The following is a 27,500-nucleotide window of genomic DNA, read 5'->3' on the forward strand; positions in this document are numbered from 1 at the left end:
GCTCCTTATTCACCACAACGCATCGATACAGCGTCCGCATTACTGAAGACGCCGCACCGATCCGCCTGTCGATCTCACCATCCACTCTTCCCTCACTCGTGAACAAGACTCCGAGGTACTTGAACTACTCCACTTGGGGCAAGATCTCCTCCCCAACCCGGAGATGGCACTCCACCCTTTTCCGGGCGAGAACCATGGACTCGGACTTGGAGGTGCTGATTCTCATCCCAGTCGCTTCACACTCGGCTGCGAACCGATCCAGTGAGAGCTGAAGATCCTGGCCAGATGAAGCCATCAGGACCACATCATGTTTAAAAAGCAGAGACCTAATCCTGCAGCCACCAAACCAGATCCCCTTCAACGCCTTGACTGCGCCTAGAAATTCTGTCCATAAAAGTTCAGAACAGAATGGGTGACAAAGGGCAGCCTTGGCGGAGTCCAACCCTCACTGGAAACGTGTCCGACTTACTGCCGGCAATGCGGACCAAGCTCTGACACTGATCATACAGGGAGCGGACTGCCACAATCAGACAGTCCGAAACCCCATACTCTCTGAGCACTCCCCACAGGACTTCCCGAGGGACACGGTCGAATGCCTTCTCCAAGTCCACAAAACACATGTAGACTGGTTGGGCAAACTCCCATGCACCCTCAAGGACCCTGCCCAGAGTATAGAGCTGGTCCACAGTTCCACGACCAGGACCAAAACCACACTGTTCCTCCTGAATCCGAGGTTGGACTATCCGGCGTAGCCTCCTCTCCAGTACACCTGTATAGACCTTACCGGGAAGGCTGAGGAGATGAGAATATAAAAAGTATATTTATAAAAAGTGTTGGTCCACATCTCCCGTCCAAAGGCAAAACCCAGTAACTCAATTTTGGTCAAAACTGAGCTGATAATAATTTTGGAGTTACTAGGTGATATGCTGAACATTCTGAACGAAAATTGCAGGCTGGAATTGCGGATACCAATTAACATCAACAAAGCAGAAATCAAATCTCTGTGAATGGATGGGACTTTAATATAAAATAGATTGGTTTTCGTTTGTTTTATCAAAATCAGCTAGAAGTGAGTTACTAGGTTCTGCTTTTGGACGGGAGACATGTTCCTCAATCATTTTTAGTATTTAAAATATTTTAGTAGTATTAATAATTGTATACGTTATTCATAACTGCTCCTGTTGTAATAATAATCCATTTCTTATTTGTTGTCTTAAAGTAATATGCAGTAAATGTTTGAGTTTTAAAAGTCAAATATAATTTGAATGTTTTGAAAAAGATGTTTGAAATGGTATATCTTCTCTCAAACACTGCTATTTTAATATGTATTTCCTGTCTTCATGTTCAGGGTCTTTGGTGTTTGCTGTTACCGTCACTGATGAAGACTCCGGCGCCAACGCCCAGCTGCACTACTCCCTGCTCGGACGCAACTTTGACAAGTTCAAGATCGACCCCGTGCGAGGTGCCATCACCGCCAACGACAAGCTGACGGGGACCTCGGAGGTCACCCTCACGGTCCGCGTTAAAGACGGCGGAGCCAACCCTAAAACCGACACGACCACTGTGACCGTACGCTTTGTCAACGGAGGCAACTTTCCCGTCATCAAGCTGAAGGAGCGCGCCTTCACCTTCCCTGAGAGCCAGCCCACCAACCACCATGTCACCACCGTGACCGGCTCTTCCAGGAGGGGTGGGCCGCTGTCCTACTACATCGCCAGCGGCAACCTGGACAACGCCTTTCACATTGACCAGCTTTCGGGCGAGTTGATCATCCGACATCCGCTGGATTACGAACACATCCAGAAATACGTGCTGTGGATCGAGGCCAGGGATCAAGGCTTTCCCCCTTATTCTTCTTATGAGCGAGTGGACGTCAGCGTGCTGGACGTCAATGACAATCACCCAGTGTTTGACAAGGATCCCTTCCATGCTGACATACTAGAGAACCTGTCCCCGCAGCGGGTTCTCATGGTCTCTGCCGTGGATCTCGATGACGGACCTAACGGGCAACTGGAGTACGCCATCATGGATGGAAACAAGGAGAACAGCTTTAGCATTAGTCGAGCCACTGGTGAAATACGAACCAGCAGGCCTCTTGATCGTGAGAAGGTGGCCCAGTACACTTTGAAAGTCAAAGCCACCGACAGAGGGTTGCCGTCTAAAAACTCAGCTGTCAAAGTGCTGATAAGTGTGCTTGATGTAAACGACAATGCGCCCAGGTTTTCTAAGATCTTCAGCGCTACTGTGGCTGAGAACGCACCCGTGGGTTATACTGTCACCAGAGTCACCACCACAGATGAGGATGCCGGCGCTAACGCTATTAGTCGCTACTCGATCACAGACACCGGCCTTCCGTTCAGCATCAACGCAAACACAGGTGACATAACGATCAGTAGGCCCCTCAACCGGGAGGACACCAACCATTACATCATCAAAGTGTCCGCCCATGACTCCGGTTGGACAGTTAGCACAGATGTCACAATATTCATAACAGATATCAACGACAATGCCCCGAGGTTTAGTCGCCCGTCGTACTACCTGGACTACCCTGAGCTGACAGAAGTGGGCTCCGTGGTCACACGGGTGTCAGCCACTGATCCTGACGAGGGCTTTAATGGCAAAATATTCTACTTTATTCGCTCTCAGTCTGAGTACTTCAGAATTAACGCCAGTTCAGGAGAAATATTTGTGAAGCAGCAGTTGAGGTATCAGAATTCGACAGGTGCTAGTAGCCTGAACATCAACCGCCACAGTTTCATTGTCACAGCCTCAGACCGAGGGCTCAAGCCTTTGATGAGTGAGACAACAGTCATTGTGAACATTGTAGACAGTAACGATAATCCACCAGAGTTCGATTTCCCGAGCTACTTTACTCCCGTCACAAAAAGTGTCAAGGTTGGTACCAGACTGGTAAGGGTCGTAGCTCACGACAAAAAAGACTTTGGCCTCAACTCTGAGGTTGAGTACTTGGTTACAGGAGGTAATAGCTCGAGTAAATTTAAATTGGATAAAATGAGCGGGTGGATAAGTGTTGCGTCGCCTCTCACGTCTGACGTAAATAAGCTTTTCCTTATGGTTATCACAGCCAGCGACAAAGGAAACCCACCTTTGTCAGCAGAAACTGCAGTGCGAATTGCAGTGACTGAGGAAAACCACCACACGCCTGAGTTCTCACAAAGCCAAATCTCAGCAACAGTGCCTGAAAGCCTTGTTGTGGGGACAGCGATAAGGACTCTATCAGCCAGAGACAAGGATAAAGATATGAACGGCCTCATCAAGTACAATATCACATCAGGCAACCACAAGGGGCTGTTTGCACTTAATAACAAAACTGGCGTGTTATTGCTAGCTCAGCCTTTGGATTTCGAGGCGCAGCAACAACACGAGCTTAGAGTTTCTGCCACCGACGGTGGTTGGATTGCAAAAAGCAGCTATGTCACTGTCATAATCCATGTGACTGATGTGAACGACAACCCTCCGATGTTTAATCCAGATGAGTACTTCCCCATCGTTCAGGAGAACGTTCCGAGTGGCACCACTGTGGTCAAAATGAACGCCACTGACGAGGATTCAGGCGTTAACGCAGTCATGGCCTACGTAATACAATCATCAGACAGTGACCTCTTTGTTATTGATCCCAACACGGGGATCATTACCACACAGGGATTCTTGGACTATGAGGCTAAGCAGGTCTACCATCTCACAGTTAAGGCTTTTAACGTTCCAGACGAGGAGCGCTGCAGCTTTGCCAACGTCAACATCCAGCTAAAGGGAGCCAACGAATACGTGCCCCGCTTTGTCTCCAAAGAATACTATTTTGAAATATCCGAAGCTGCTCCAAAGGGCACAGTGGTCGGAGAAGTTTTTGCCAGTGATCGTGACCAAGGTGAGGATGGAGTGGTTTACTACCTCATTTTTGGGAAAAGCAGGAAGAAAGGCTTTGGGATTAACAAGAAAACTGGCCAAATTTATGTCACGGGTGTGCTGGACCGTGAGAAGGAGGAGAAGATTTCACTTAAAGTGTTGGCCAAAAATGCTGGCGCAATTCTCGGGGCGGATATCGATGAGGTTTATGTCAACATCACAATCCTCGATGCCAACGATCCTCCTGTCTTTTCCCAGGAGCTGTACGACGTACAGGTTAGTGAAGGTCTCTCACCAGGTGGTCTGGTTACCTTTGTGAGTGCCGAGGACTCAGACTCCGTACCAAGCTGGAGCAGATTCTCATACTCTGTTGCACCAGACTTTGATAACAAGGTTTTCACAATGAATCCAAAGACTGGCCAAGTGTCTGTCGCAGCAGTGCTGGACAGAGAAACAACTCCTGTGTATAATCTGACACTGCTGGCTGTGGATACTGGCACACCTCCTTCTACTGGAAGCGCCACACTGATTGTGAACCTGGAAGATATCAATGATAACGGTCCAAGCTTGACAACCACGTATGCTGAGGTGATGGAGAACCAGAAATCTGGCACAGCTGTCACTATATTAACAGCTTCCGATCCAGATTTACCGCCCAATCAAGGACCTTACATATACAGCCTCCTCAGTTCTGGCTCTGCCAACAGTTATTTCCACCTAAGTCCAGCTGGAGCGCTAACCACAAGTCGGGAGATTGACAGAGAACAGATTAGTGACTTCTATCTCTCCGTCGTGATCAAGGACTCTGGTGTACCTCAAATGTCCTCCACAGGAACCATTCACGTCAAAATAAATGACCAGAATGACAACCCCTCAGAGCCGAGGTCAGTGGAAATCTTTGTTCACTATTTCGGAAATATATTTTCTGGCGGTTCTTTGGGAAATGTAAAACCCCAAGACCCTGACATTCAAGATAGGTTCCACTGTTCGCTAATTCCAGCTTCCTCTGCTCTCTTTAACATTCCTACTGGAACTTGTAAACTTAACTCAAAAGCCCGTTCGACAGATGGAAACTTTGAATTAACTATACGAAGCAGTGACGGCGTCCACGGTCCAGTCAGCAATACAGCCAGAGTCCTCTTCATGGGCTTCACAAATGCCACAGTAGATAACAGCATTCTGATCCGTCTCCAATCTCACGGCGTCAAAAACTTCCTCACCGACCACTACCTCAGCTTCTTACGCATTTCCAACTCACAGCTGGCAGGACTCGGCACCGGAGTCCTGCTTTACGGCGTGTTTGAGCTCAACAACCAGACTTTCGTGACGGCAGCTATTAAACGGGGCCACGGGCAGTACGTGAACCCCAGTGGTGTAGCCACCTTCTTTCAAAGCATTAAAGACATTTTGAATAGACAGAGTGGAGTGCTAATAGATGCCGTGGACCACGATCCCTGCACGCATAACCCGTGCCAGAACGGGGGCAGCTGCAAGAGGCATCTCACAGTTGGACCCGATATGAAGACAGAAGAAAGTGCCCCTGTAATCCTTGTCGCCAACCACCCCTTCCAGCCGTACGCTTGCAGCTGCAGGCCAGGGTACGCCGGAGCTGTGTGTGAGACCGACATCGACGAGTGCCAGCCGTCCCCTTGCCACAATGGCGGCACCTGCCACAACCTGGTGGGGGGCTTCTCCTGCACCTGTCCTGATGGTTTCACCGGCATGGCCTGCGAGAGGGACATCAACGAATGCCATTCCAATCCTTGCAAGAACGGGGCGCTGTGCCAGAACTTCCCTGGCGGCTTCAACTGCCTCTGCAAATCCGGATTTGCAGGTACTCCACACACACACAAGTCATGTTCTCTGTCAGTCATAAAGAGGACAGAAGTCCACACTGTCGTACAATCATTTTATCTTCTGGCAGCTTTTGCTCCAAAGACAATATTTGCTGTGAGGTGTTACAGTCATCTGCTGCCAGAAACACTTTTAGATTACATGTTTGCTTTAATAACATGAATGATGTGGATCTGACCCTCGAAGTATCACATTGCTTTCCCAGAGCTGACCACACACAGACATAATTACTGCAGGATTGACTAATCAAGAATTCAGTCCTTTGACAAATTGCCAGCTTTATAAAACAACCAATCAGGCCTTTAATGTTTGGATGTTAACGACCGCTCGGACTTACTACCCCCGATAAGAAGGGGGTCTTGATTTTAATTGGACTTACTACGGACACACTCGTTGTGCTTCTGCTCGTCGTCCAGTCGCCACATCTGAAAGGCATTTTCAAATGTTCCCAAGTCAAGTCATTACTGTCCATTTTTATTATGACAATAAAAAATGAGCAGGTCTTTAGTTTTCATCAAGATGAATGACCCTCCTGAGGAACTGCACCTATTGACTTACAGTAGTTTGTATGCCCGCGCTGTGAACTTTCCTCTTCCTGTTTTCCTGAGCTGGCTCTTGGCAGCCGCTTCCCTTTCCATTAAACAATCTTCACGATTTATAGGCAGAATTTTATTTTTTATGTCTCGCACCATCTTTCAATGCGCCTTGTCCATTAGCGGGATCATAAATGCCACATGTCTTGAGTCTTACTGTTATTATCAGTGTCACATTGCTTGTACTTTCATGTTCATTTGTCTTTCATTCACTTGGTCCAAGAGTCATTTGATCTCAGATCGGGTCCTTCGAAGAAGTATATGCCAATTCTTCTCTGTTGAGAGACCAAATCTAACATGATATCTTGACTAAATAGAAAACAGGTTAGGTAACGTTAGGTTATTTGTTCGACCCGCAACCAGGTGATGAAAGCTGGTCCAGTAGGGAATGTTCCATTCCATTCATTTGATGTATGTTGTTCTGTGAACCCAGGCAAAACATGTGATTCCATCATCAATCACTGTGAGTGTAACCCATGTTTTAATGGCGGGTCCTGTCAGAACCGGGTGGACGGATATTACTGTCATTGCCCATTTGGTGAGTAACTTTCATTAGCTCATTTCATGTTGCATAATCATTTGTGTGCTGAAGAAGTTCTGTTCTACCTGGAAATGAGTCTAAATCCTCTTATTTTGACCGCAGGGGTCTTCGGCAAACATTGCGAACTGAACAGCTATGGCTTCGAGGAGCTCTCCTACATGGAGTTCCCATCCCTGGACCCCAACAACAACTACATCTACGTCAAGTTCGCCACCCTGAACAACAACGCCTTGCTCATGTACAACCACGACAACCAGACCGGAGACAAGGCGGAGTTTTTGGCCCTGGAGATCTTCGAGGGACGGATGCGCTTCTCCTTCAACTTGGGAAGTGGAACGTACACATTGATGACTATGATTAAAGTGTCGGACGGCCATTTCCACACGGTCATCGCCAGGAGAGCCGGCATGGTAAGAACTTCTGCGTCTTTGAGGCTTAAAGCAATAGCTTAATTGCAAGAAGAGACGGTTTACATGCTGAGGTTTCTTGGCTAAACAGCAGCCAGTTTGTTGTTTGCACCGTCAGATAATTGCAGCCTCTCAAACCGCCAGTTGCTCGGCTTACAGCTCCTCCGGCTTGTAATTACAATTCTATTGCTCGCTGTGATTTACAAGATGAGCATCTAAAAAAGAATGAGAGGCTTCACTCTGCCAGACACGCAGCATCAGCAAGGAAATTGAGGGGATCCATCCAAGCCCTGTCAAAGCTTTTAAAAAATAGGCGTCCCGCTGGACTGCAGATCTCTTATTTCCCACAGAGCATTGGGACCTGCATTAGGAACCTGGTAGAACAGTTAATTTGTCTGGTTTGTAGGTGGTGTTGAGTGACAGCTTGGAACGGAATACAGGACTGTGGAGGTGGAAGGGATTCGGATGTCGCGAGAGCGAGCCAATCTTTGATTAGCGTGGATTGTGGTCGTCCCAACGAGATGAAGGTGCAGTCAACGCCCTTATAAGGAAGGCCAGCAAACGAGCCAGTCAGTCCCAAACTCCAGCAACTGACAAAGACCAGTAAGAAAGGTTTGATTAGGGTGAAAAACTGACCGAATGCTCGAATCACAACAAAGGTTGAGTGAACAAAGAGCTCAACAAATGGAGTTTGACAAACGAGGCCTTGGTGTGCGTGATTGGGACCGACGGTGGACTCTTAAATAGTTCCAGTACTTCCAACAGGGCACTTCCACACTCCTTCCAGCCAGAAGGAAAACAATAAGCTGCTCTGCTCCAGTTTCCTCAGCGTCACACGACTTTCAAAGGCATGAAAAAAAATACCCAAAACAAATCTAGCTCACCGCGGCAAGACACCAGATATCTCGCCGCGTTTATAAGGCCTTTGATTGCTCCAAGTTCATAAAATGTTCATGTGCTCCGGACATGTTTTATAGCGCGTCAGAGAGGCTTGTGCAGAGTGCTCCGTGTTTACTTAAGAAAAGGTGCAGGACTCATTTTTCTTCTTGTAATTGTCCTCTCAGCAGCGAGTCTGAGGACAGATTTACTGGAACGTTGTACGGCCATGCATGCATTTGCTGGACACGTGTCATTAAAGTGACAATAATTCTGTTTGCTGTCCTCAAGGGACAAGACGGGAGAAATGAAGCCAGGCTTGGGAATGTCACACACTACACGTTGGAATCCAGCAGCCACGCTCACTTGCCTTGCCAGATATTTACACAACAACGTCTATTCAAAGTTGGGGAAATGATGGATTCGTGGTTGCATCTTGATTGGACGACAATGGATTATTTAAGTATATGTTAAATGAGGTAATACAGACGGTTGTAAAATGCAGACACGGAGATGAGATGCCATGCTAAGCGCTATGCTCGGGCTGCAGCTATCCATTATTTTAGTCTGCTAGCACTCTTATCCATTAGTTTGTTGGATAAAACACACTTTATAGCATCAATGCCTATTTTAGGGAAAATAGTTGAAATAAACAAATATTTTTGTAATTAGACTTAGACTTCCTTTTTATTGTCATTCAAATGTGAACTTTACAGCACAGATAAGAACGAAATTTTGTTGCATTAGCTCATGGTAGTGCAGGATAAAAAAGCAATAAGGTGCAATAACTTTTATTATCTTTTTACCTTGTTTTACGTTCTATATTCCCTTTTTTTTTTTTTACCTTTTGCCTTAGACAAGCGGTAGAAAATGGATGGATGGACCTTTTCTTTACCTTCCTTCTATTTAACTTCTTTTACCATTTATTTACTTTCTTTTCCCTTTTTTACCTTCTATTTAACTTACTTTACATGTTGTATTCATACTTTTACCTTTTATTTACCTTCTATTTACATTCTTTAACCTTTTTTTTACTTGTTTCCATTTGATTTACTACTTTTACCTACTATTTGCCTTCTTTTTACATTTTATTTACCTTCTTTTAACTTGTATTTACTACAATTACTATCTATTTACCTTGTTTTACCTTCTATTTACCTTTTTTAACCTTCTTCCACCTTTTTATTAACCAAACAATCTTCTTTTTTTTTTATCATCTCTTACCTTCTATTCAACTTGGTTTACCTTCTTTGATGCAATTGGATTTGATAAATTTGTATCCGTGACCGCCCTTGACTTTTTTCTTGTTAATGGACGAGGGATGTAACAGTATAATGATAATTTGCTATATTTCCCAACAGTTAATAATACCATTTAATTTTTTAATGACCGAAAAACGTCATTTATTAATGCATTTTCAGCAACAGGAAGTCAGGCGTATGCGCACTAGCGGTGTTTGGGTGGATAATCATGGCGGACCAACGACACCAACTCGAAGTAAACGGAGCCAAGCTAACCTAATTTTCAATCGCTTCCCACCGTGCGTTTAAGAGTCACTGCTGTGTTTAGATGGAGACAGGTGTGGACAATATTGGAGACACACTAAAAGTACACAGCCAAGGAGAAAACTATTTGATGTTTTGCAGCAGGTGAAAGTTGTCACAACTTGTTTATAAAGTCTTTACTTTGTTGACTGGGATGTTCACTCCTTTATTTAACTGTATCAGTCTTCAAATAACATCAATGCTAGCTCTGTTTTGTCATCTCATCCAATTGAACGCAGGCGGGGAAGATTGTTTATTTGATGTGAGAGGTATCACTCCGGGGTTTTTGTTGTTGTTGGCCAAACTGTTGTACTTAACCACTAGTGAGGTGTTGGAGAAGAACAAAGCTTGTTTATTGGACTTCATCTTCATTAGCCAAACTGCTCTGTGTTTTATTTTGATATCAAAAAGTAAACACCAGGTTTTGTTTACATTAATTGTTTTTTTAACATGTCACTTCAAAAATCATTTATGTGACACATCAATTTGTTAATGTGTTATTGTGTACAGTTAATTCCTATACCACATATTTCTGCTCAAACTCATAATGGATCTGTCCCGATACATCATCTACATGATGTACACAACTTCAAAAAAATACAAATGAAAAATTCCCTCTGTCAAAATGTCAAAATAGAGATAAAGGCATCAGGTAATGACAAAAAGCTGACAAGTGGATGTTAATTAAAGAATTAACTTTTTATTAGACATTACAAATGACATGATGGTATTACCTTCACACCCCAACAATATCACTAATCATGATTTCAATATTGATAACAATAATCATCTCATACATGAACTCCTGTAAGGCAACACTTGCCTTGACCTTTAAAAAGATCAAATTTGAGGCCTGTAAATGGAAGCTTTTTTCTAATTGAACAATCAATTTAATTGATTAATGGTTGCACCCCTACGCTAAGCTAGCTTGAAGAACAGAAGACTAACTGGAACTGTGTGACACCTGAGAGTAACCAGCTAAGAAAGGGAAATTAAGTAAATAAATAAGAATATTGTGAGACTTCGATCAGAAAGAGTAGAAACCATTTTTATCATGACAATTAGTCACGTAGACACGTAGCTTAGCAGGCTGCTACAGTGCTCACGTATGTAGTTTTATATATATATATATATATATATATATATATATATATATATATATATATATATATATATATATATTGTTGCGTTTTGGACCAGTTGTTCCTCCCAGGGAATTCAAGTCACAAGTCGCTCCCAAGCTCTTTACGACACTTAAAGCTGAGTAGAAAAACCACCAGAGACAGAATAGGTATTTTGTAATATATTTGCAAAGCTTTGCATATACATTCAGACCAGTCCAGCATAGAACATTCTATCGCGTCGCCAAGATGGTCTGCCCCCCCCCGACCAAACCCTCTCCCCTCTTAAGTCCCTGGCAGTCATGTCTCTCTAGCCAAAACAAATGCCCATTATCGCTCTTTCTAACATTCCAAAGCTTCAAGGTTAACACACACAGTTTACTTGCAGACAAACAGAAAGAGAACAAATGGAAAAACACGAGCTGTTTTCAAATATGACTATGAAATAAAAGAAGTAACACTTAAATTCAGATATATGTAAATATCTGCCTCCGACTATATATATATATATATATATATATATATATATATATATATATATATATATATATATATATATATATATATATATATATATATATATATAAAAGCAACAACACAAATTAAAATATATGAATATTTTATTATAGATACTATAATTATTTTCTCAATAAAAAAAAATAGATTTTTAATTTTCTATTTCTGTAGTAAATAATAATATATCATTGAAATAATATGGTTATAATATAAATGACACAAACGATGTATAAAATCCAAATACATGTAATAGTTTTTTTTATTGTAATATAATAATTTTCTCAATGAAAAACATATTTATTTATATTTAATATAAATGACAGAAATGATATAAAATTTAAAATAAGCAAGTAGATTTTTTTAATAATTATGATGATTATTTTCTGTATTAAAAACCAATTTTTTAAAGTAGTTCGGTAATATAGAATATATTAATTAAATGTAATTTTGATATAAATAATTACACAAATAATATATACATTAATATACTTGTTTTTTTATTGTTGATAAAATTGTTTTCTCAATCAAAACAAATTAATTTATCGATGTATTATTTTTGGTAATAAATAATACATTAAATAATATAGTATATATATATATACACAATCTGAAAATCGTAACTTTGTAAAAAGTCATTGTATTTCTTTCCCTCGGAAGATCCAGTAGATCCAGTAATGCTAATTTAGGCTAACGGCAGCCAGGCTAACCAAAGCTACTTTCTTTAGCATATCATAAAGGAGTTTGGACGTGGTAAACCTCTTCCTGAGGCGATTGGGTTCGATGCCAAAAGCCTTAGAAGACGCAGAACGTTTGGGCTTTTTGAAGCAAAATGTCCCCAAAGCAGAGCGACACTGATGCAACGCTCACTGAGCCAATCAGATCCCAGGATCCAACGCAGTCATCTGATTGGTTGCCATCAGCCAATCAGAGCTCATTTCACTGGAAGTTTGTTGTATTTCTGTCATACGTGGTTTCAGTGAGGCTAATATTTGACTTGTGGTCCTCAGGCGGCGTCGCTGACGGTGGATTTGTGTGGAGACAACCAGGAGGCAGGCTACTGTGCCGTCAGCAACGTGGCCGTGCACACCGACTGGTGAGGCCACACCTGTCCTTCTCCTGTCATATGCTCACTTCTTGCTTCATGCTGGACTTGCCCGTGCCCTAAAGCAGAGGTCTACCCCAAGAGAGTCCACATACTGTAGGTACCTTGTCCGTGCCCTAAAGCAGAGGTCTACCCCAAGAGAGTCCACATACTGTAGGTACCTTGTCCGTGCCCTAAAGCAGAGGTCTACCCCAAGAGAGTCCACATACTGTAGGTACCTTGTCCGTGCCCTAAAGCAGAGGTCTACCCCAAGAGGGTCCACATAGGTACCTTGTCCGTGCCCTAAAGCAGAGGTCTACCCCAAGAGGGTCCACATACTGTAGGTACCTTGTCCGTGCCCTAAAGCAGAGGTCTACCCCAAGAGGGTCCACATACTGTAGGTACCTTGTCCGTGCCCTAAAGCAGAGGTCTACCCCAAGAGGGTCCACATTGGTACCTTGTCCGTGCCCTAAAGCAGAGGTCTACCCCAAGAGGGTCCACATACTGTAGGTACCTTGTCCGTGCCCTAAAGCAGAGGTCTACCCCAAGAGAGTCCACATACTGTAGGTACCTTGTCCGTGCCCTAAAGCAGAGGTCTACCCCAAGAGGGTCCACATACTGTAGGTACCTTGTTCGTGCCCTAAAACAGAGGTCTACAACAGGGGGCCTGTGACCCCAAGAGGGTCCACATAGGTACCTTGTTCGTGCCCTAAAGCAGAGGTCTACCCCAAGAGGGTCCACATACTGTAGGTACCTTGTCCGTGCCCTAAAGCAGAGGTCTACCCCAAGAGAGTCCACATACTGTAGGTACCTTGTCCGTGCCCTAAAGCAGAAGTCTACCCCAAGAGGGTCCACATACTGTAGGTACCTTGTCCGTGCCCTAAAGCAGAGGTCTACAACAGGGGGCCTGTGACCCCAAGAGGGTCCACATAGGTACCTTGTCCGTGCTCTAAAGCAGAGGTCTACCCCAAGAGGGTCCACATACGTACCTTGTCCGTGCCCTAAAGCAGAGGTCTACAGCAGGGGGCCTGTGACCCCAAGAGGGTCCACATAGGTACCTTGTCCGTGCCCTAAAGCAGAGGTCTACCCCAAGAGAGTCCACATACTGTAGGTACCTTGTCCGTGCCCTAAAGCAGAGGTCTACCCCAAGAGGGTCCACATACTGTAGGTACTTTGTCCGTGCCCTAAAGCAGAGGTCTACCCCAAGAGGGTCCACATACTGTAGGTACTTTGTCCGTGCCCTAAAGCAGAGGTCTACAGCACAAGAGGGTCCACATAGGTACTGCAGGAAGGGTCGAGACATTTTTGGTTGGATAAATTTTTTTTTATAACAATTAGCACTCTAGTTGTAGCTAGCAATTGGCCATCTAGTTTCCAGCTAGCGCTTAGCACTGTAATTACAAACTAGCAATTAGCGCTTTAGTTTCCAACTAGTGATTAGCGCTCTTTTTGCCAGATAGCAATTATCATTCTAGTTGCCAGCTATAGATTAGTGCTTTAGTTGCCAGCTAGCGATCAGCGCTCCAGTTACCAGGAAGCGATTAGCACTTGTTTTTCCAGCCAGCGTTTAGCCCTTTAGCTGCCATTTAGTGATTAGCGCTCTAGTTGCCAACTAGCAATTAGTGCTGTTTGGTAAGGTAGTGATTAGCACTCTAGTTGTTAGCTAGCGCTTAACGCGCTTGCTGCAATCCAAAAATCAATTAGCAATTAGTGCTTTAGTTTCCAACTAGTGATTAGCACTCTTTTTACCAGGTAGCAATTACCATTCTAGTTGCCAGCTAACAATTAGCACTCCAGCCAGCTAGAAATTAATGCTCTTTTTACCCGCTAGCAGTCAGGGCTCTAGTTGCCAGCTAGCGATTAGCGCTCTAGTCCGAGCCAGTGATTAACGCTTTGTTTGCTAGGTAGCGATAACGCTGCTTTTGCCAGCTTGCAGTTAGAGCTCTAGTTTCCAGCTAGCGATTAGTAATTGTATGCTGATTCAGCGTAACACCCTCAACACTACAGTGGGTGTTTTGTACACATCTGTGTGAGAAATTTCAAGTCATTTTGTGTTTAGTAACAGCGCCACCATGTGGTGTGTTTGTTGTAAAATAACAACCATGATTTGTGGGAGATGGGTATGGTAGTAAGTCAGCAAATAATGGGAGCTGGGTATGGTAGTAAGTCAACAAATAATGGGAGCTGGGTATGGTAGTAAGTCAGCATATAATGGGAGCTGGGTATGGTAGTAAGTCAGCAAATAATGGGAGCTGGGTATGGTAGTAAGTCAACAAATAATGGGAGCTGGGTATGGTAGTAAGTCAGCATATAATGGGAGCTGGGTATGGTAGTAAGTCAACAAATAATGGGAGCTGGGTATGGTAGTAAGTCAACAAATAATGGGAGCTGGGTATGGTAGTAAGTCAGCTGGGTATGGTAGTAAGTCAACAAATAATGGGAGCTGGGTATGGTAGTAAGTCAGCAAATAATGGGAGCTGGGTATGGTAGTAAGTCAGCTGGGTATGGTAGTAAGTCAGCTGGGTATGGTAGTAAGTCAGATGGGTATGGTAGTAAGTCAGCTGGGTATGGTAGTAAGTCAGCTGGGTATGGTAGTAAGTCAGATGGGTATGGTATAAATAATGAGACAAATGATGTATGAAACAATACAAATAAATAAATGAGTGTTTTTAATCATTATTATTTTCTCAAATAAAAAACTAATTTATCCATTCATTATTTCAGTAATAAAAAATATTATATTACATGAAATAGTTCTAATGTAAATAATGACAGAAACAATACAAAAATAATACAAATAAAAAATATAATGATTTTTTTTGTAAATTGTTGCTATAATTTAATCTCAATTAAAAAAAATATGTTTAATTTTCTATTGTGGTAGTTAATAATATAGTTATAATATAAATATCCATATAAAAGCAACAACACAAATTAGAATTTATGAATATTTTATTATAGATACTATAATTATTTTCTCAATAAAAAATAATTCGATTTTAAATGTTCTATTTCTGTAGTAAATAATAACATATTGAAATAATATAAATGACACAAATGATGTATAAAATACAAATACATGTAATAGTTTTTTTATTGTAATATAATCATTTTCTCAATGAAAAACATATTTATTTATATTTAATATAAATGACAGAAATGATATAAAATTGAAAATAAGTATTTTTTTAAAATAATTGTTAGGATGATTATTTTCTGTACTAAAAAAATTATTTTTTAGTAGTTAAATAATGTAATTTTGATACAAATAAATACACAAATAATATATAAATTAATACACTTGTTTTTTTTTATTGTTGATATAATTATTTTCTCAATCAAAACTAATTAATTTATCGATATTTTTGGTAACAAATAATATATTAGTTAAATAATATAATTATGAATAATGACAGAAATGATGTATAAAAATACAAATTGTAATTGTTGTTTTTTTGCTGTTGATATATTTATTTTTTCGATTAAAAACAATTCTTAAATAAATGTTTGGATTATTCTGGAGTGAGAGTGAGAGTGAGAGTGTGTGTGTTTGACTCAAAGTGGTGTTTGTGTGCTGCAGGATTCTGGACGTGCAGCCCAACGGTCTGTGGGTGGGCGGCGTGGGGTCCTTGGAGTCCATCCTCCATGGACGCGGTCAGGTGGTCTCCCACGACTTTGTGGGCTGCATCATGGAGCTGGCCGTCAATGGCCGCCCGCTGGAGCCCAGTCAGGCGCTGGCATCGCGTGGCATCCTTGACAGGTGGGTGAGGGGCTCGGGGGCATCCTTGACAGGTGGGTGAGGGGCTCGGGGGCATCCTTGACAGGTGGGTGAGGGGCTCGGGGGCATCCTTGACAGGTGGGTGAGAGGCTCGGGGGCATCCTTGACAGGTGGGTGAGAGGCTCGGGGGCATCCTTGACAGGTGGGTGAGGGGCTCGGGGGCATCCTTGACAAGTGGGTGAGAGGCTCGGGGGCATCCTTGACAGGTGGGTGAGGGGCTCGGGGGCATCCTTGACAGGTGGGTGAGGGGCTCGGGGGCATCCTTGACAGGTGGGTGAGAGGCTCGGGGGCATCCTTGACAGGTGGGTGAGAGGCTCGGGGGCATCCTTGACAGGTGGGTGAGGGGCTCGGGGGCATCCTTGACAAGTGGGTGAGAGGCTCGGGGGCATCCTTGACAGGTGGGTGAGGGGCTCGGGGGCATCCTTGACAGGTGGACGAGGGGCTCGGGGGCTTCCTTGACAGGTGGGCGAGGGGCTCGGGGGCTTCCTTGACAGGTGGGTGAGGGGCTCGGGGGCATCCTTGGTGCCCCGAGCCCCTCACCCACCTGGGCTCGGGGCTCGGGGGCTTTCACCATCTTGTCCCCCTCGCTGCCATCTGTCCGTCTCTGCAATGGACTCTTTCAATATGCAACTTGTTGCCCTAGATGTCCCAGGCTGGAGGGGGCGTGCACGGCCAGCCCCTGCAGACACGGGGGCACCTGTGTGGACCGCTGGTCGTGGCAGCAGTGCCAGTGTGTGGACGGCTTCACGGGAAAATACTGCGAGAAATGTAAGTGCACCTGGGTGTTTAACATGCTCTGCAACCACACTCCATCGTGCTCTGCAAAAACTTCTTCCCAACCCCTTCAAAGCCTTGGCTAACTGTTAGCATTAACATGCTAGCCTTTTTAGCTCATTTGCAAGTACCGTATTTTTCTGAGTATAAGTCGCTCCGGAGTATAAGTCGCACCCTTGGCCAAACCATGAAAGAAACTGCCACTTATAGTCTGAAAAATACGGTATATACTTCAGAGTGAAATCATTTGAGCTAACCTTTAGCATGCAATCTTTTTTTGAGCTAATGCCCCTCATATTCAAATAGGTGATGTACATTAACCGTTAGCATGCTAATGTTAACACACCACTTTCTTTCCCAGCTCATTTTTGCAAGTAAACACTGAAATATTGTCTTACTTCACATATGCTAACTGTTGTCTAGCTAATCTTGCACATATAGCCCTCAGTTTACATTGTTTGGGTTATTTGACATACAATAACAGTGATAATGCAAACATTAGCATGCTAGCATTTTAGCTAAAGACCACGCCTTAGTATCAAATATTTAGTTACTTGACATACATGAACTGTTAGCATTCTAACATTAGCATCATAGATTTCTGTTACCCTGCTATCTTTTTAGCTAATCTTGCTAATGTACAACTCAGATTAAATCGTTTTTTTACCTGCATACTATTTTTTAGCTCCTTTTGCAGAGTGAAATACTTTATGTATGCTAACCTTTAGCATGCTGTCACTTTTTAGCTCATTTTGCTAGTGTGCCCCTCAGATTGAAATATTTTGTTACTTCACATGTTAACTGTTAGCGTGTTAACATTTCAGCTTTTTTTTTATAGCTAATCTCCTAAGTATTAGCCTTAGCATCACATATTCAGTTACTGCTGTTAGCATTCTAACATTAGCATGATAGTGTAGTGTGAAATATTTTGTTACTTTTAACCTTTAAAATGCTGTCTTTGTCTTAGCTAATCTTGCAAGTATCAGATTCAAATATTGTGTTACCGTGAACTGTTAGCATGCTAGCATTAGCATGCTAGCTTTTTGTATAGCTCAGTTTGCAAGTATACAATTGAGAAGAAGATATTTTGTTACTTCACATATGCTAACTCTTCTTTTTAGCTTTTCGTCTGATTGGAATATTTAGTGAACTGACAATCTTTGACTATTACAAATCATTCACAATCATGTGTTACTTCAGATATGCTAACATGCTGTCTTTGTTGTTGTTGCTAATCTGGCAGGTAAATGCCTCACATTTTAATATTTTGGTACTTGGCATTAGTTAACTGTTAGCATGCTAACATTAGCATACTCCTCTTTTTTTTGCTCTTTAGTGTGAATTATTTTGCTTCTAAGTGTTAGCATGCTATCTTTAATGGCTGATCTTACAGTGTCAATATTTGGTTAGTTAACACGTGGTATTAGCATGCTAGCTTTTTTTCATCATTTTGATCAAAAGTTACTTATTTTTTAACAACATTGATGTGCAACTTGATGCCTGACGTTTTGGAAGACTTTATGATGGCGTCTACTTCTACTAGTTGCAAATGAAAACCTTACCTGTGTCTCTGGCGCTCGCATGGAGGGAAACAAACGCTGAGTCACTTTGAAGGAGATAATTGTGTGTGTGTGTGTGTGTGTGTGTGTGTGTGTGTGTGTGTGTGTGTGTGTGTGTGTGTGTGTGTGTGTGTGTGTGTGTGTGTGTGTGTGTGTGTGTGTGTGTGTGTCAGACATGACGGCGGACACGGCCTTGTCGCTGGACGGCAGCGGGCGCCTGGACTACTCCCTCAAGCAAGGCCCCAAGCGAGACGCCCTGCTGAGCCGCTGGCTGCAGGACTCTGACTCTGACCTGGTTAGTCCTGCACGTCTGGAGGTGAAGTTCAGGACTCGTGCAAAGAGCGGAACTCTGCTGCACGTCCAGGAGGGAAGCAACTACACCACCGTCAAGGTCAGATCCTCTCTAACTAACTCACTCACTCATTACATTACTAACACTAACTCATTAACTGACTGAATAACTAACTACCAGTGACAACTACAGTATCTAACTAACAAATGCATAACACTAACTAATTGACTAACCTGTGAACTAACTAACTCACTAACCAACTAACGACAGCAAATACAGAACACTAACTAACTGACTAACTAGTTAACTAACTGACCAATTAAATGACTCATTAACTAACATTAATTAACACCAATTACTGACTGACCCATTTACTAACTAACTATGGCAAATACATAACACTAACTTACTCCCAAATCAATCAACCAGACAACACTAACTAATTAACTGACTGAATAACTACCAGTGACAACTACACTATCTAACTGACTGACTAACCAACAAATGCATAACACTAACTAATTGACTAACCTGTGAACTAACTAACTCACTAACCAACTAACGACATCAAATACAGAACACTAACTAACTGACTAACTAGTTAACTAACTGACCAATTAAATGACTCATTAACTAACATTAACATGAATTAACACTATCTGACCAATTAATGACCCATTTACTAACTAACTATGGCAAATACATAACACTAACTTACTACCAAATATAACTAACTCACTAACCAACTAACGACATCAAATACAGAACACTAACTAACTGACTAACTAGTTAACTAACTGACCAATTAAATGACTCATTAACTAACATTAACATGAATTAACACTATCTGACCAATTAATGACCCATTTACTAACTAACTATGGCAAATACATAACACTAACTTACTACCAAATCAATCAACCAGACAACACTAACTAATTAACTGACTGAATAACTAACTACCAGTGACAACTACACTATCTAACTGACTGACTAACCAACAAATGCATAACACTAACTAATTGACTAACCTGTGAACTAACTAACTGACTAACCAACTAACAACAGCAAATACAGAACACTAACTAACTGACTAACTAGTAAACTAACTGAAAAATTAAATCACTCATTAACTAACATTAACATGAATTAACACTATCTGACCAATTACCGACTGACCCATTTACTAACTAACTATGGCAAATACATAACACTAACTTACTACCAAATCAATCAACCAGACAACACTAACTATTTAACTGACTGAATAACTAACTACCAGTGACAACTACACTATCTAACTGACTGACTAACCAACAAATGCACAACACTAACTAATTGACTAACCTGTGAACTAACTAACTGACTAACCAACTAACAACAGCAAATACATAACACTAACTAATTGACTAACTAGTTAACTAACTGAAAAATTAAATGACTCATTAACTAACATTAACATTAATTAACACCAATTACCGACTGACCCATTTACTACTGACAACTACACTATCTAACTGACTGACTAACCAACAGATGCATAACACTAACTAATTGACTAACCTGTGAACTAACTAACTGACTAACCAACTAACAACAGCAAATACATAACACTAACTAACTGACCAATTAAATGACCCATTAAATAACATTAACATGAATTAACACTATCTGACCAATTACTGACTGACCCATTCACTAACTAACCATGGCAAATACATAACACTAACTTACTACCAAATCAATCAACCAGACAACACTAACCAATTAGCTACCTAACCAACTAACTAACAAATTAGCCAACCCACTACGTAACAAACCAACTCTCAAACTTACACACACCAGCGAATATGTAGTTACTTATAAAGAAATCCAACTAACTAATAGAAACAAGCAAATACGTGAAGAGATCAAACAAATTCACCAACCAATCAATAATGGACTAACTAATGAGGACAATCCATACCAGTAACTAACATACACTGGCAAATACAGAACTCTTTACTGAGGCGAGTGAATGGACAACAAACTAACTAACTAACTACCCCAACACCAACTAAAAAGTAACTCACTGCCAAACTAAACAACCAACTAGCTAAACAACTATCTGAATAACTAATTAACCAATAACTGAAAAAAAATAAGCAAATGACTGAACAAATATTCAACTTAGCAAGTAATTAAGGAACACATTGATTGATTGATTGATTGATTGATTAATTGAGACTCGTATTAGTTGGTTGCACAGTGAAGTACATATTCCATACTATTGACCACTAAATGGTAACATGGTGCCATAGAAAGAGAATAACCATAACTACTGACCAACAGCTCTGGTGAATAGATGACACAAACTAACTAACTAAACAACTAAAACTAACAAACTAAACAACACAATAGTTAAAACAACTAAGGAGCAAACGTACTAACTAACCGATGAATAAAAAATCACCAGCAAATAGATAACACTAACTAACTAACTAACAAAAGCTAGCTAAACAAATATCCAACTTACTAACCAACCAAGTAAATAACGTACAAACTATTTAATAGTAACTAAACAACAAACTAGATCATCCAAATAACTAGCCAACTGATGACCTAACCGACACAAGCAAAAGTGTTACACCAACTAACTAACTAACTAACTACTCAAGCAACTAACTAAGTAACTAAAGAAAAAACTGAAGTCATGTTTGATTGACGGAACTTAGCAGCTGATTTCAAAATAAAAGCTTTGTGAGAGAAGTGATGCAGTTAGTTGTTGTTCTGCAGCTGAGGAAGGGCAACATCCACTACGTGTCTGAGGCGGGTGCAGCTGGGAAGGTGGAGCGCAGCGTGGCTGAGGTGGTGATGTCAGACGGTCGGTGGCACGTCTTGCTGCTCATCAGGAACTCCTCCAACACTCTGCTCCTTCTGCTGGACCACACCCACTCTCGCCTCGTACACCACCACACTCACGACTTTGGAGGCCTCCACGTCACCACCTTGTCCCTGGGGGGGGTCCCGGGTGGAGCCGCTGCAGGTCAGTAGCAATGATCAATAACACCATCAATTAGTAATAAGAATAGTATCAATAGTAGCAATACATGAAGCAGAAAATAACAATAAAGAATTAGAAGTTAAAACATGTTCACTAAAAATATGACTGATTAAAATAATAATAAATAATGATTAAAATAATAATGAATAAATGAGTAAGAATAATAATAGCAATAAAGATGAAAAGGAGTGTAAAATGTTGATGAAAAAGATAAATACACCTGATATCAAATATGGACAATAAATAAATAAGTAAGAATAATCACAATGAATACAAATGGAGATAAAAAGAGTAAAAATGAAGAAGAGTTAAAAAAAAAAAAGCCTGATTAAAATATAAATAAAAACATCAATTAATACAAACAAATAGCAGTAATATTAGCAATGAATAAAACAAAAAATAACAGAATAATGGTTAAAAAAATGTAAATAAGTCTGAATAAAGTAAAAATAGTAAAAATAGGAATAGTAACAATAAATACAATATTTCGTAAAAAGCCTGATTGGAAAACTTGAAATATTAAGAATAATACCAGTAATATCAATAAATGAAACAGAAAATACCAGAATAAAATATAAGTTTAAAATTGTTCATAAATAATCCTGATTAAAGTACAAATAATAAATATATACAAATATTAAGAATAGTAGTAGTAATATCAATAAATAAAACAGAAAAAAGCAGAATAAAGAGTTTAAAATAGTTGATCAATAATCCTGATTAAACTAGAAATAATATTATCAGTTGCACACAAAATGAATGAAAGCTTCTAAAACTGAGACAATGTTTCACATAAGGTTCTTGTATGTATGTATGTATGTATGTACATACATATGTATGTAAATACATACATAAATATGTATGTATATACATACATATTTACATATGTATGTATATATGTACATACATATGTATGTATGTATATACATACATACATATGTATGTACATATATACATACATACATATGTATGTACGTATGTATGTACATACATATGTATGTACATATATACATACATATGTATGTATATATGTACATACATATGTATGTACATATATACATACATACATATGTATGTACATATATACATACATACATATGTATGTACATATATACATACATATGTATGTATATATGTACATACATATGTACATACATACGTATGTATGTAGTATATACGTACATACATATGTATGTATATATGTACATACATATGTATGTATGTACATATATACATACATACATATGTATGTACGTATGTATGTATGTACATACATATGTATGTACGTATGTATGTATGTATGTACATACATACATATGTATGTATATATGTACATACATATGTATGTATATATGTACATACATACGTATATATGTAGTATATACGTACATACATATGTATGTATAACTACATACATACGTATGTATGTATGTATGTACATATATACATACGTACATATGTATGTACATATGTATGTATGTATGTATGTACGTACATATATACATACGTACATATGTATGTACATATGTATGTATGTATGTACATATGTACATACATATGTATGTATGTACATACATACATATGTATGTATGTGTATATGTACATACATATGTATGTATGTATGTATGTATGTATATACGTACATACATATGTATGTATGTACATATACACATACATATATATATATGTATGTATATACGTACATATGTATGTATATATGTACATACATACATGTACATACATATGTATGTATATACATACATACATATGTGTGTACGTATATATTACATACATACGTATGTATGTACATACATGTGTGTATGTACATACATACATACATACATATGTATGTATGTATATATGTACATACATATGTATGTATATATGTACATATGTATGTATATACATACATGCACATGTATGTATATACGTACATACATATGTATGTATGTACATATATATGTACATATATACATACATACATATGTATGTATGTATATATGTACATACATATGTATGTATGTATGTATGTACATACATATGTATGTACGTATATACTACATACATACGTATGTATGTACATATCCATCCATCCATTTTCTACCGCTTATTCCCTTTTTTGGGGTCGCGGGGGGCGCTGGAGCCTATCTCAGCTACAATCGGGCGGAAGGCGGGGTACACCCTGGACAAGTCGCCACCTCATCGCAGGGCTGTATGTAGATATGTATGTACATATATACATACATATGTATGTATATATGTACATACATATGTATGTACATACATACATACGTACATACATATGTATGTATGTATGTATATATGTACATACATACGTATGTATGTATGTATATACGTATGTACGTACATACATACATATGTATGTATGTATGTATGTACATATGTATGTACATATATAAATACATACATACATACGTATGTATGTATATATGTACATACATACATATGTATGTACATATATACATACATACGTATGTATGTATGTATATATGTACATACATATGTATGTACGTATATATATATATACATGTGTATGTATGTATATACGTACATACATATGTATGTATGTATGTATGTACATATGTATGTACATATATACATACATATGTATGTATGTACATACATATGTATGTATGTATGTACATATCTATGTACATATATACATACATACATATGTATGTATGTATATATGTACATACATATGTATGTATGTACATATGTATGTACATATATACATACATATGTATGTACGTATATACTACATACATACGTATGTATGTACATACATATGTGTGTATGTACATACATATCTATGTACATATATACATACATACATATGTATGTATGTACATATGTATGTACATATATACATACATATGTATGTATGTACATACGTACATACATATGTATGTACATACGTACATACATATGTATGTACATATATACATACATACATACGTATGTACGTATGTATGTATGTACAATGTACATACATATGTATGTACGTATATACATACATGTGTATGTATGTATATACATACATATGTATGTATATATAGACATACATACATACATATGTATGTATATATGTACATATGTATGTACATATATACATACATATGTATGTATGTATGTATATACATACATATATGTACATACATACATACATACATATATATGTACATATGTATGTATGTATGTATGTACATGTATATACATACATATGTATGTATATACATACTACATACATATGTATGTATATATGTACATACATACATACATACATACATACATACATACATACATACATACATATATATGTACATATGTAAATATGTATGTATACATACATGCATATGTATGTATGTATGTAAGACATGAATGAAAGGTTGTTCCACTGAGACAATGTTATTATTATTATGTGTGATGTGTAGATAGTTAGTTAGTGAGAATGCGAGTGTTTGTGTCCTGATGTTTCATTTTGTGTGTGCAGGTTTTGACGGCTGCTTGGCCTTCGTGAAATACAACAACCACAACCTGCCTTTTGCCGGAGAACACAATCTTGTCACCTTGACGCGGACCAGTCCGTCGGTCAAGATGGGCTGCAGGGGTCCTGACCTGTGCGGGAGCGGCCCCTGCTGGGACGGCCTGATGTGCATCAACCAGTGGTACGCTTACCAGTGTGTGCCGCCAGGCGACTGCGCCTCCAACCCCTGTCAGAACCACGGGAGCTGCGTGCCCGAGCCCCATTCCGGTTACTCCTGCGCCTGCTCCGAGTTCTACACCGGCAAGACCTGCGAGACCCTGGTGGCGTGCCTGGGTGTGCAGTGCCCACAAGGAACCACCTGCAAGACGGCCAACAACGGCGGCTTCATCTGCAGTCCGAACCCCGTGACGGAGGCCATGGTTCTGCCTATTTGGGCGGTGCCCGCCATCGTGGGGAGCTGTACCACCGTGCTGGCCTTGGTGGTGCTCGGTCTGATCCTGTGCAACCACTGCAAAGGCCGCAACAAGACCAAAGTGCCAAAGGAGCCCAAGGAGAAGAAACCCAAGGAGAAGAAGAAAAAGAAGAAGAAAGGCAGCGAAAATGTGGCCTTCGATGACCCAGACAACATCCCGCCTTACGGAGATGACATGACGGTGCGGAAGCAACCGGAAGGGAATCCAAAGCCGGACATCATCGAGAGGGAGAACCCTTACCTGATCTACGATGAATCCGACATCCCTCACAACAACGAGGCCATCCCCAGTGCCCCCTGCGCCCCCTGCAGTGGTCAGGAGGCGGACATGGAGCACTACGACATCGACAACGCCAGCAGCATCGCTCCGTCTGATGCCGACATCATTCAGCACTACAAGCAGTTCCGCAGCCACACGCCCAAGTTCTCCATCCAGAGACACAGCCCGCTGGGTTTTGCCCGGCAGTCGCCCTTGCCCATGGGCGCCACCAGCTACACCTACCAGCCGCAGTACCAACAAGCACTTAGATCCACCCCCCTAAGCCACTCCCACTCGGCTTGCCCCACCCCTAACCCTCTTTCCAGGCACTCGCCGGCCCCCTTCGCCAAGCCCTCCTCCTTTTACAGAAACACTCCCACCAGGGAGCTCAACCTGGCCCGCCGCGAGGGCAGCCCCAACGACATGTGCCAGCCACCGCCCATGTTCAACTACGCCACCCGGCTGGGCAGGCGCAGTAAGAGCCCGCAGACCATGGCCGGCCACGTGTCCCGCCCCGGCAGTCGGCTGAAGCAGCCCGTGGAGCAGATCCCCTTGGAGACGGGACCCCCCGTGGGGCTCTCCATCGAGGAGGTGGAGCGGCTCAACAACCCGCGCCCTCGCAACCCCAGCATCTGCAGCGCCGACCACGGCCGCTCCAGCTCGGAAGAGGACTGCCGCCGGCCGCTCTCGCGCGTCCGCAACCCAGCCGACGGCATCCCCGCGCCGGAGTCGTCCTCGGAGAGCGACTCGCACGACTCCTTCACCTGCTCCGAGATGGAGTACGACCGAGACAAGCCCGTCTCTTACGGCTCCCGCGTGCCCAAGCTGTCGCAAGTCAACGAGTCGGACGCGGACGACGAGGATTACGGCGGCAGACTCAAGCAGAGGCGCTACTCCAGCCGGCGGGCGGAGGGGAGTCCCGGCGTGGCCCAATTCCCCCCCGGCGAGCAGCACAACACCCTGCCTCACAAAGTAGGTCCTCCGGGCGGGGGCTTCAACTGGGACAACCTTCTAAGCTGGGGTCCCGGGTTCGGACATTACGTGGACGTGTTCAAGGACTTGGCCATGCTGCCTGAGGACGCGTCGGCCAGAGACATTGAGATGAAAAGTGGCGATGGCTCCGTCACTATTCTCAACGAAGGAGAAGCCGAACAATACGTGTGAGGATATTTATTTGGATGGACCTTCTGAGACGACTTGAATGCAGTAAGGCGGCGCGGTGCCTTCCTTCCTTCCTTGCGACAGCTCCTCGCCAGCCTTTGGAAAGCAACATGGCCGCTGCCTCCGTGCTGATGAATTGGTGGCCTGCTCCAAGAGCGAGGATGGAGCACGCCTGCCTTACGGACATTTGAGGATGGCAGCACGGTCAACTTTGGTCACGTGACTTCCTTTCTTCACAGGCAGCGTGAAGGACCAGA

The 27,500-nt window shown here is 41.5% G+C and overlaps 1 protein-coding gene across 1 annotated transcript in view; it reads left to right on the forward strand.

Moving 5' to 3' along the window:
• The window catches only part of fat4 (FAT atypical cadherin 4), a 178,531-nt gene that overhangs the window by 150,710 nt on the left and 321 nt on the right, over positions 1-27,500 (forward strand). The window contains exons 9-17 of the mRNA XM_061976484.1: positions 1,349-5,698; positions 6,745-6,849; positions 6,955-7,262; positions 12,324-12,409; positions 15,978-16,157; positions 16,819-16,943; positions 18,682-18,899; positions 21,576-21,825; positions 25,358-27,500. The exon at positions 25,358-27,500 is cut by the window's right edge and continues 321 nt beyond it. Coding sequence (XP_061832468.1) covers positions 1,349-5,698; positions 6,745-6,849; positions 6,955-7,262; positions 12,324-12,409; positions 15,978-16,157; positions 16,819-16,943; positions 18,682-18,899; positions 21,576-21,825; positions 25,358-27,246 — 7,511 coding nt within the window. The 3' untranslated portion in view covers positions 27,247-27,500. The remainder of the gene's footprint in view (positions 1-1,348; positions 5,699-6,744; positions 6,850-6,954; positions 7,263-12,323; positions 12,410-15,977; positions 16,158-16,818; positions 16,944-18,681; positions 18,900-21,575; positions 21,826-25,357) is intronic.

The sequence above is a fragment of the Nerophis lumbriciformis genome, linkage group LG16, assembly GCF_033978685.3.
Source record: "Nerophis lumbriciformis linkage group LG16, RoL_Nlum_v2.1, whole genome shotgun sequence".
NCBI lineage: Eukaryota > Metazoa > Chordata > Actinopteri > Syngnathiformes > Syngnathidae > Nerophis > Nerophis lumbriciformis.